Source organism: Scyliorhinus torazame, chromosome 11 (assembly GCF_047496885.1).
Source record: "Scyliorhinus torazame isolate Kashiwa2021f chromosome 11, sScyTor2.1, whole genome shotgun sequence".
Classification (NCBI taxonomy): Eukaryota; Metazoa; Chordata; class Chondrichthyes; order Carcharhiniformes; family Scyliorhinidae; genus Scyliorhinus; species Scyliorhinus torazame.
In genome coordinates, this window is record NC_092717.1 from 69,789,667 (window position 1) to 69,801,821 (window position 12,155).

At 47.5% G+C, this 12,155-nt stretch overlaps 1 protein-coding gene across 2 annotated transcripts in view; it reads right to left on the reverse strand.

Moving 5' to 3' along the window:
- LOC140385329 (reversion-inducing cysteine-rich protein with Kazal motifs-like) overlaps positions 1 to 12,155 on the reverse strand; it is a 378,566-nt gene that overhangs the window by 187,676 nt on the left and 178,735 nt on the right. For both annotated transcript variants that reach the window (XM_072467391.1, XM_072467390.1), the window contains one exon: positions 6,688 to 6,773. In XM_072467391.1, coding sequence (XP_072323492.1) covers positions 6,688 to 6,773 — 86 coding nt within the window. The remainder of the gene's footprint in view (positions 1 to 6,687; positions 6,774 to 12,155) is intronic.

The following is a 12,155-nucleotide window of genomic DNA, read 5'->3' on the forward strand; positions in this document are numbered from 1 at the left end:
ATCAAACCCCCCCCGCCCCTCGGGAGGCCTCCCCCACACCGCCCGCAGCCACGGCCGGGCTGCTCCCATTCCCAGGGTCCGCTCCCCCTCCCGGGGTCCCCACCCCCAACGCCGTCAACCACCTCCTCCTGCAGCGCTGGCCCACCGGAGAATTGCTGCTACGACTGCTTGCCGCGATTCTCCGTGCGGTGGGGTGCCCGTTTTCTTCTGCATCGGAGAATCGCTTTCCGGCGTCGGAGCGGCGTGTCGGGATTAGCGCGGCCCCCGGGGAGTCTCCGACCCGGCGCGAGCTGAGAGAATCCCGCCCAGGATGTTTACTTTCCTGAAGGACATTAGTAAACCTGATGGGTTTCTATAATACTCTGGCATGGTCACTTCTTATTGATAGAAGATTCTAATTTCTAGTTTTATTAAACTGACTGGTGGCATGGTAGCACAGTGGGTAGCACTGTTGCTTCACAGTGCCAGGCACCTGGGTTCGATTCCCAGGCTTGGGTCACTGTCTGTCCGGAATCTGCACGTTCTCCCCGTGTCTGCATGAGTTTCCTCTGGGTGCTCTGGTTTCTTCCCACAAGTCCCGGAAGATATGCTTGTGAGATGAATTGGACATTCTGAATTCTCCCTCTGTGTACCCGAACAGGCGCGGAGTGTGGTGACTGGGGGATTTTCACAGTAACTTCATTGCAGTGTTAATGTAAGCCTATTTGTAACACTAATCAAAATTATTATTATAATTGTTAAATTTAGAGAGCGGGATTTGAGGCTGCTTTCTTTTGTTGAGGCCTCTTCACTGCCTCTTCAATGTTCAGTAAGAAGTCTTACAACAGCAGGTTAAAGTCCAACAGGTTTGTTTCAATGTTCAATGGTCTTAACCAATTCTGATCTGTCTGTACGATTGGTGTGTGTTGACTGAAACTTGAGTCAATATGTGTGCTGTCAGTTGGTATCAAGGTGGATCACCATCCTGCAACTCCAGTGCCCTAGTCAACAGTCATCCCTCAACAAACAAGAGTAAAATGTTACAAACTGGTCGTCGATTGCATCTTGCTACATACAAAAAAAACTGGAATTTCATTAGCCTACATAACAAGCGTGACTACACTTCAAAAGTTATTCACTGGTTGTGAAGCACTTTTGGATGTTGTGAGAACATGATCAAGTGTAGGAATGCAAATTCCTCTTCCCTAAATCAAGAGAGTACCTTTGTACTTCCCTGAATTACGATGCTAAATCGATAAACCGTTTTAAAAACTTACCTTACAGGAGAAGCGGCTTTCAGTTTTTCAGCGGTAGCAGCGAGAGCAGTAACCAGGGGACTGTCGTGAAGGTAAGTTTCCCTTTTTAAAACTTACCTTACAGGAGCGGTGAGAGGGAGGAGCCGAGTGGGAGCGGTCAAATTGCTCTCTGGGAAGGTGAGTGCACGGGTCAGGGATGTCTCATTTGGGCAGCGGCTGAACCCGAGACACTACACGTGTAGTGTCTCCCACCCACCCTCCTCCTCTAACCAAAAGAAAAGACTGGTGTGTTGATAAGGTAAGGTTTTTCTATTTCTATTTCTTTTTATTGTGTGATTGGTAACAATTTTTCTTTTTTTTTCCTTTTTCATTTATCTATTATGTTCATTTATTTATTATTTGATATTATAGTTGGACTAAGTTAAAGCTTAAGATTAAAAATGGCAGGAGATCTCAGACCCGTGTTATGCTTCTCTTGCTCAAAGTCGCGAGCTCAGGAACGTGGCTGATGTCCCTGACTCCTTCACGTGCGGGAAGTGTGTCCAGCTGCAGCTCTTGTTAGACCGCATGATGGCTCTGGAGCTGCGGATGGACTCACTTTGGAGCATCCGCGATGCTGAGGAGGTTGTGGATAGCACATTTAGCGAATTGGTCACACCGCAGATTAGGATTGCTGAGGGAGAAAGGGAATGGGTGACCAAAAGGCAGGGAAAAAGCAGAAAGGCAGTGCAGGTGTCCCCTGCGGTCATCTCCCTCCCAAACAGGTATACCATTTTGGATACTGTTGGGGGAGATGGCTCACCAGGGGAAGGCAGCATGGACCGTGGCTGGCTCTGCTGTACAGAAGGGCGGGAAAAAGAGTGGAAGGGCTATAGTCATGGGGGACTCAATTGTAAGGGGAGTAGATAGGCGGTTCTGTGGTCGAAAACGAGACTCCCAAATGGTATGTTGCCTCCCAGGTGCATGGGTCAGGGATGTCTCCGATCAGCTGCAGAATATTCTGAAGGGGGAGGGTGAACAGCCAGTTGTCGTGGTGCATTTAGGCACCAATGATATAGGTAAAAAACGGGATGAGGTCCTACAAGCAGAATTTAGGGAGTTAGGAGCCAAGTTAAAAAGTCGGAGCTCTGAGGTAGTAATCTCAGGATTGCTACCAGTGCCTGCCACGTGGTAGTCCGAGTAGAAATGAAAAAATAGGCTTTATGAATGCGTGGCTTGAGAGTTGGAGGGAGGGGTTCAGATTTTTGGGACATTGGGACCGGTTCTGGGGGAGGTGGGACTACGACAAATTGGACGGTCTACATCTGGGCCGGACTGGAACCAATGTCCTTGGGGATGCTTTTGCAAATGCTGTTGGGGAGGGTTTAAACTAATGTGGCAGGGGGATGGGAACCAAATGAGGAGGTTAGTGGACAGTAAGGAGGTAGTAACTAAAGCCTGTAAGGAACTAGATCATGAGGTCAGCGTGACTAAGGGGAAGAGTATGCAGGGAGCAAATGATGAACGCAAAGGGACTGGTGGTCTGAGGTGCATTTGTTTTAATGCAAGAAGTGTAGTAGGTAAGATGATGTTGAGATGCCAGCGTTGGACTGGGGTGAGCACAGTAAGAAGTCTTACAACACCAGGTTAAAGTCCAACAGGTTTGTTTCAAACACTAGCTTTCGGAGCACTGCTCCTTCCTCAGGTGAATGAAGTGGTATGTTCCAGAAACATATATATAGACAAATTCAAAGATGCAAGACAATGCTTAGAATGCGAGCATTTGAAGGTAATTAAGTCTTTACAGATCCAGAGATAGGGGTAACCCCAGGTTAAAGAGATGTGAATTGTCTCAAGCCAGGACAGTTGGTAGGATTTCGCAAGCCCAGGCCAGATGGTGGGGGATGAATGTAATGCGACATGAATCCCAGGTCCCGGCTGAGGCCGCACTCATGTGTGCTGAATTTGGCTATAAGTTTCTGCTCGGCGATTCTGCGTTGTCGCGCGTCCTGAAGGTCGCCTTAGGGAACGCTTACCCGGAGATCGGAGGCTGAATGCCCTTGACTGCTGAAGTGCTTCCCGACTGGAAGGGAACATTCCTGCCTGGTGATTGTCGCGCGATGTCCGTTCATTCGTTGTCGCAGCGTCTGCATGGTCTCGCCAATGTACCACACTTTGGGACACTTTCCTGCAGCGTATATGGTCGACAAGGTTGGCCGAGTCGCACGAGTATGTACCGCGTACCTGGTGGGTGGTGTTTTCACGTGTAATGGTGGTATCCATGTCGATGATCTGGCACATCTTGCAGAGATTGCCATGGCAGGGTTGTGCAGTGAGGTGACCGTCTTTGATGGAGATGAGTATGTCCAAGAATGCAACTGATTTTGGAGAGTAATCCATGATGAGTCTGATGGTGGGATGGAACTTATTGATGTCATCGTGTAGTCATTTCAGTGATTCTTCGCCGTGGGTCCAAAGGAAAAAAATGTCATTGATGTATCTGGTGTATAACGTCGGTTGATGTTATACACCAGTGCGGCCTCAGCCGGGACCTGGGATTCATGTCGCATTACATTCATCCCCCACCAATTGTCCTGGCTTGAGACAATACACACCTCTTTAACCTGGGGTTACCCCGTCTCTGGATCTGTAAAGACTTGGGGTTTGGATTAGTACCTGGGAGTATGATGTTATTGCTATTACTGAGACTTGGTTGAGGGAAGGGCATGATTGGCAACTAAATATCCCAGGATAACGACGCTTCAGGCGGGATAGAGAGGGAGGTAAAAGGAGTGGAGGAGTTGCATTACTGGTCAGAGAGGATATCACAGCTGTGCTGAAGGAGGGCACGATGGAGGACTCGAGCAGTGAGGCGATATGGGCAGAGCTCAGAAATAGGAAGGGTGTGGTAACAATGTTGGGGCTGTACTACAGACCTCCCAACAGCGAGCGTGAGATAGAGGTACAAATATGTAAACAGATTATGGAAAGATGTAGGAGCAACAGGGTGGTGGTGATAGGAGATGTTAATTTTCCAAACATTGACTGGGATACACTTAGTGTTAGAGGTCTAGATGGAGCAGAATTTGTAAGGAGCATCCAGGAGGGTTTTCTAGAGCAGTATGTAAATAGTCCAACTCGGGAAGGGGCCATACTGGACCTGGTGTTGGGGAATGAGCCCGGCCAGGTGGTTGAAGTTTCAGTAGGGGATTACTTTGGGAATAGTGATCTCAATTCCGTAAGTTTTAGAATACTCATGGACAAAGACGAGAGTGGTCCTAAAGGAAGAGTGCTGAATTGGGGAAATGCCAACTATACCAAAATCCGGCAGGAGTTGGGGAATGTGGTTGGGAGCAGCTGTTTGAAGGTAAACCCATATTTGATATGTGGGAGGCTTTTAAAGAGAGGTTGATTAGAGTGCAGGACAGACAAGTCCCTGTGAAAATGAGGGATAGAAATGGCGAGATTAGGGAACCATGGATGACGGGTGAAATTGTGAGACTAGCTAAGATGAAAAAGGAAGCATACATAAGGTCTAGGCGACTGAAGACAGACGAAGCTTTGGAAGAATATCGGGAATGTAGGACCAATCTGAAACGAGGAATCAAGAGGGCTAAAAAGGGTCATGAAATATCTTTAACAAACAGGGTTAAGGAAAATCCCAAAGCCTTTTCTTCATATACAAGGGGCAAGAGGGTAACAAGAGAAAGGGTTGGCCCACTCAAGGACAAAGGAGGAAAGTTATGCGTGGAGTCAGAGAAAATGGGTGAGATTCTTAACGGGTACTTTGCATCGGTATTCACCAAGGAGAGGGACATGACGGATGTTGAGGTTAGGGATAGATGTTTGATTAATCTAGGTCAAGTCGGCAGAAGGAGGGAGGATGTGTTGGGTATTCTAAAAGGCATTAAGATGGACAAGTCCCCAGGTCCGGATGGGATCTATCCCAGGTTACTGAGGGAAGTGTGAGAGCAAATAGCTGGGGCCTTAACAGATATCTTTGCAGCATCCTTGAACATGGGTGAGGTACCGGAGGACTGGAGAATTGCTAATCTTGTCCCCTTGTTTAAGAAGGGTAGCAGGGATAATCCAGGTAATTAGAGACCGGTTAGCCTGACGTCAGTGGTAGGAAAGCTGCTGGAGAAGATACTGAGGGATAGGATCTATTACCATTTGGAAGAAAATGGGTTTATCAGTGATAGGCAACATGGTTTTGTGCAGGGGAGGTCATGTCTTACCAACTTAATAGAATTCTTTGAGGAAGTGACAAAGTTGATTGATGAGGGAAGGGCTGTAGATGTCATATACATGGACTTCAGTAAGGCATTTGAACAGGTTCCCCATGGTAGGCTGATGGAGAAAGTGAAGTCTCATGGGGTCCAGGGTGTACTAGCTAGATGGATAAAGAACTGGCTGGGCAACAGGAGCAAAGAGTAGTAGTGGAACGGAGTTTCTCAAAATGGAGAACTATGACCAGTGGTGTTCCACAGGGATCCGTGCTGGGACCACTGTTGTTTGTGATATACATAAATGATCTGGAGGAAGGTATAGGTGGTCTGATTAGCAAGTTTGCAAATGACACTAAGATTGGTGGAGTAGCAGATAGTGAAGGGGACTGTCAGAGAATACAGCAGAATATAGATAGATTGGAGAGTTGGGCGGAGAAATGGCAGATGGAGTTCAATCCGGGCAAATGCGAGGTGATGCATTTTGGAAGATCCAATTCAAGAGCCAACTATACGGTAAATGAAAAAGCCTTGGGGAAAATTGATGTACAGAGAGATCTGGGTGTTCAGGTCCATTGTACCCTGAAGGTGGCTGCGCAGGTCGATAGAGTGGTCAAGAAGGCATACGGCATGCTTTCCTTCATCGGAAGGGGTATTGAGTACAAGAGTTGGCAGGTCATGTTACAGTTGTATAAGACTTTGGTTCGGCCACACTTCTGCGTACAGTTCTGGTCGCCACATTACCAAAAGGAACACCAAGATGTTGCCTGGTATGGAGGGCGCTAGCTCTGAAGAGAGGTTGAGTAGGTTAGGATTATTTTCATTAGAAAGACGGAGGTTGAGGGGGGACCTCACTGAGGTCTACAAAATCATGAGAGGTATAGACAGGGTGGATAGCAAGAAGCTTTTTCCCCCAGAGTGGGGGACTCAATTACATGGGGTCACGAGTTCAAGGTGAGAGGGGAAAGGTTTCAGGGAGATATACGTGGAAAGTTCTTTATGCAGAGGGTGGTAGGTGCCTGGAACGCATTGCCGGCGAAGGTGGTAGAGGCGGGCATGATAGCGTCATTTAAGATGTATCTAGACAGATACATGAATGGGCAGGGAGCAGAGGGATACAGATCCTTAGAAAATAGCCGACAGTTTTAGGTAGAGGATCTGGATCGGTGCAGGCTTGGAGGGCCGAAGGGCCTGTTCCTGTGCTGTAATTTTTCTTTGTTCTTTGATAAACAGTTGAAATAAATTACCTGCTTACATGCACGTCGACATTCTCCAGCAATGGCCAACTCACAACACCCCAGGCCAACCCAGCCTTCAGTTTTCTTTGGTGATCCTGTAATTTGAATCCAGAAAACAGAGATATTTGATAATTGCTGTTCATATTTAAAAGAATCAGTCATTTAAAGGATACAAACAACTGACATTTGATTTTTGTAAATAAAATTAGATAAATAAATGAGTTCTGTACACGTGTTTCAGCATTAGCAATTGATTGCAATAATTTTTGACTTCTGAAATTACAAAGAATTTAAAATATCAGATGAAAATAAACAAGACGGTGAATGTTTTCAAGAATGCAGACATAAGAACATAAGAACTAGGAGCAGGAATAGGCCATCTGGCCCCTCGAGCCTGCTCCGCCATTCAATGAGATCATGGCTGATCTTTTGTGGACTCAGCTCCACTTTCCGGCCCGAACACCATAACCCTTTATTCTTCAAAAAACTATCTATCTTTATCTTAAAAACATTTAATGAAGGAGCCTCTTCATTAAATTTATGCTAATGATAACTGCTTCACTGGGCAAGGAATTCCATAGATTCACAACCCTTTGGGTGAAGAAGTTCCTCCTAAACTCAGTCCTAAATCTACTTCCCCTTATTTTGAGGCTATGCCCCCTAGTTCTGCTTTCACCCGCCAGTGGAAACAACCTGCCCGCATCTATCCTATCTATTCCCTTCATAATCTTATATGTTTCTATAAGATCCCCCCTCATCCTTCTAAATTCCAACGAGTACAGTCCCAGTCTACTCAACCTCTCCTCGTAATCCAACCCCTTCAGCTCTGGGATTAACCTAGTGAATCTCCTCTGCACACCCTCCAGTGCCAGTACGTCCTTTCTCAAGTAAGGAGACCAAAACTGAACACAATACTCCAGGTGTGGCCTCACTAACACCTTATACAATTGCAGCATAACCTCCCTAGTCTTAAACTCCATCCCTCTAGCAATGAAGGACAAAATTCCATTTGCCTTCTTAATTACCTGTTGCACCTGAAAACCAACTTTCTGCGACTCATGCACTAGCACACCCAGATCTCTCTGCATAGCAGCATGTTTTAATTTTTTATCATTTAAATAATAATCCCTTTTGCCGTTATTCTTACCAAAATGGATAACTTCACATTTGTCAACATTGTATTCCATCTGCCAGACCCTAGCCCATTCACTTAGCCTGTCCAAATCGCTCTGCAGACTTCCAGTATCCTCTGCACGTTTTGCTTTACCACTTATCTTAGTGTCGTCTGCAAACTTGGACACATTGCCCTTGGTCCCCAACTCCAAATCATCTATGTAAATTGTGAACAGTTGTGGGCCCAACACTGATCCCTGAGGGACACCACTAGCTACTGATTGCCAACCAGTATATTAAAGTATATTAAAGGAAAAAGAATAACTATAGAGAGAATAGGACCCCTCAAGGACCAAGGTGGACACATATGCGTGGAACTACAGATGGACGAGGTTCTCAATGAATATTTCTCCTTGGTGTTTACCATGGAGAAAGACTTGGTGAAGGCTTGGAGCCTGTGAGGATTAGTGGTGATATATTGGGGCAGTTCGCATTACACTAGAGGAGATGGTGGACGTATTAAAATGTATGAATGTGGATAAATCTCCTGGCCCTGACCAGATATATCCAAGAATACTGCATGAGGCTAGAGAAGAAATTGCGGAGCCCTGGCTGAGATAGTTACATCATTAGCCACGGGTGAGGTACCAGAAGACTGGAGAATAGCAAATATTGTGCCTTTATTTAAGAAGGATTGCAAAGAAAAACCTGGGAATTATAGACCTAACATTTGTGGTGGGTAAGTTATCAGAGAGGATTCTGAGGGATAAGATATACAGGCATTTGAAAAGACAGGATTTCATTAGTAGTCAGCATGGCTTTGTGCATGGGAGATTATAAAGAACAAAGAAAAGTACAGCACAGGAACAGGCCCTATGTCCCTTGAAGCTTGTGCCGATCATGATGCATTGACTAAAAAAAACCTTCTGCCCGGATCCCTCTATTTCCTCCCTATTCATGGACCCATCCAGATGCCTCTTAAATGTTGCTTATGTGCCTGCTTCCACCACATCCTCTGGTAGCATGTTCCAGGCACTCATCACTCTCTGCGTGAAAAACCTACCCCGCACATCTCCCTTAAACGTCCCCCTCTCACCTTGAACCTGTGCCCCATTGTAATTGACACTTCCACCCTTGGAAAAAGCCTCTGACTATCCACCCTGTACGTGCCTCTCATAATTTTGTCGACCTCTATCAGGTCTCCCCTCAGCTTCCGTCTTTCCAGTGAAAACAATCCTACTTAATTCAACCTCTCCTCATAGCCAACATCCTAGAGACCAGGTAACATCCTGGTGAACCTTTTTGCACTCTCTCCAAAGCTTCCACGTCCTTCTGATAATGTGGTGATCAGAACTGCACCCAATACTCCAAATCTGGCCTAACCAAGGTTTTAAACAGCTGCAACATGATTTCCAAACACTTGGGCGGCACGGTAGCAGTGGTTAGCATTGTTGTTTCATAGCTCCAGGGTCCCAGGTTCGATTCCCGGCTTGGGACACTGACTATGCGGAGTTTGCACATTCTCCCCGTGTCTGCGTGGGTTTCCTCCGGGTGCTCCGGTTTCCTCACACAGTCCAAAGATGTGCAGGTTAGGTGAATCAGCCATGCTTAACTGCCCCCTAGCATCCAAAAAGGTTAGGTGGGGCCACTGAGTCATGGGGATAGTGTGGACATCAGTAGGGCGCTCTTTTCAAGGGCTGGTGCAGACCTGATGGGCCGAATGGCCTCTCCCCGCACAGTAAACACTATGATTCTGTACTCAATATACCGTATAAATTTTTTAGAGTTCTTTGATGAAGTGGCCAGAAAGGTTGATGAGGGCAGGGCGGTAGACGTAGTCTATTTGGACTTCAGTAAGTCTTTTGATAAAGTTCCACATGGTAAGCTGCTCTGGAAGTTTAGATCATAGATACATAGAAGATAGGAGCAGGAGGAGGCCTTTTGGTCCTTCGAGTCTGCTCCGCCATTCATCACGATCATGGCTGATCATCCAACTTCCGGTGGCGGCCATGGAGTAGGCCGCACATTTGATAGCTCCCGCCTGTAACGGACCTTTGGACGTTTTTCCCCCGTTTTTTGGGGGGATTTTATGGGATAAATCAGTGAAGAGTGAGACAGTAAGGAGAAATCCCCCTCCAGTGTATGGAGAATTGAACCAGAAGTGGCCGTGTGAGAAGAAAAAGTCCTCTAAGGGAGACGCAAGCAGGGCTGGTAACACGGGACAGCATGGAGGAGGGCAAGGGCCGCGGGGAGATGCCACAGTGGTCGGCGGAGCAGCTGGTGGAGTTTTTCAAGGATTGCTTTGCCAAGCTGAAGAAGGACACGCTGAACCCAATTAAGGCTTCGATTGATCAAGTGGTTCAGAATCAGGAAACCCACGGGAGAGCGATCCAGGAGGTCAAACAAAAATTGTCCGAGCATGAGGAGTATATAATCGTGCTGGAAAGCAAGGTGCGGATGATGAACGACCGCCAGAAAAGAATGTAGGAGAAGCTGGAGAACCTGGAGAATAGGTCCAGGAGGCAGAATCTCAGAATCGCTGGCCGCCCTGAAGGCAGTGAGGGATTGGATGCGAGGGCTTATGTGACGGACATGTTGGAGAAGTTGATAGTGGCTGGAGCTTTCCCTCGGCCCCTGAAATTGGACAGAGCGCACAGAGCCCTCGCGAGGAAGCCCAGAGCGAACGAGCCGCCGAGGGCCATGGTGCTACGTTTTCACCGATTCATGGACAAGGAACACGTTTTGCGGTGGGCCAAGAAAGAACGGAGAAGCAAGTGGAAGAACTGTGAGTTGCGCATCTATCAGGACCTGGGAGCAGATATGGCCAAGAGGCGAGCTGGGTTCAAAAGGGGCAAAAACGACCCTCTTTAAGAAGGGGGTGAAGTCGGGATGCTGTACCCAGCCCGCCTGTGGGTCACACATGAGGAATGGGACTTCTACTTTGAAACGTCAGACAAACTATGGACCTTTATTTAAAAAATGAAGCTGGAGGCGAATTAAAAGACACTTAAGCCTTGGAGAAGTACTGTGGCAGTGATTTGTGGTGCTGGATTGTATAAATTTAAGTACCTATATGTGAAATAATGGGCTGTGTGGATGGTTAAAGGTTGATCTGTTCTTGCAGGGACCTTGTTAGAGGGGGGGATTGGCTTTGAATTTAGTTCTGCTTTTTGGGTGACAATTTTTCTAAAGTGACTGTTTCTTCACTGTTTTTTCGGTTGTTTGTTTACTGGGGAATGTGATACTTTTAAAATGTTTATTCATGTGGGGGGGAGGGAAGAGAGGAGAGTACAATAGGGAGACAGACTGTTTGGTGCCGGGGTGGGAGCTATCGAGTCAGCATGGGTCAGCTGACTCTCGGAAGCGAGGTGGGGGGTGAGCAGGTGTTAAGCTGGAGCTGGACTTGGGGAATTGGGTTTCTAGTGCTGTTGCTAGGGGGGGTGGGGGGGAGAGAGGGGGAGCTGCTTTGCTGACAAGGGAGGAACTGTAACCAGGGGACAAATGTGACGTCGGGAACGGCGACAGCCCGAGTGGGGGCTCGAGGAAGCAGAGGACGCGAGCTCGAGGCTGGCCCAAAAAGGGTGATGGCTAGTCGGCGGCGGCGGGTGGGGGGGTGTTTTGGAAGCCCCCCGTCCAGGCTGATCACATGGAATGTGAGAGGACAGAATGGGCAGGTCAAGAGAGCTTGCGTGTTCGTGCATTTGAGGGAACTGAAGGCGGACGTGGCAATGCTACAAGAGACACATCTAAAGGTTACAGACCAGACGAGATGAGGGAGGGATGGGTTAGCCAAGTGTTCCACTCAGGACTGAACTCAAAGACCAGGGGGATAGCGATCTTGAGCAGCAAACGAGTGGCATTCGAGGCAGGGAGAATCATGTCAGACAAGAGGGGTAGATACATAATGGTGAGTGGGAAGCTGGAGGGGGTGCGGGTGGTACTTGTGAACATATACGCTCCGAATTGGGATGACGTGGAATTTATGTGGCGGGTGTTCGGTAAGATCACAGACTTAGAGTCACATAACCTGATCATGGGAGGGGACTTCAACACAGTCATTGATTCGGAATTGTACCGGTCAAAATCCATGACAGGGAGGAGGCCGGCTGCGGCAAAGGAATTGAAGGGTTTTATGGAACAGATGGGGGGAGTAGACCCATGGAGGTTTGCACGGCCGAGGACAAAGGGGTTTTCCTTTTTTTCAAATGTCTACAAGGAATACTCTCGCATTGACTTTTTTGTTCTGAGCAGGGCATTCCCGAAGGTGGTGGATACTGAGTATTCCCATTTGGGATTGAGGAAATAATCAAGGGGCTGGAGGACATGCAGTCGGGCAAGGCCCCGGGGCCTGATGGCTACCCGGT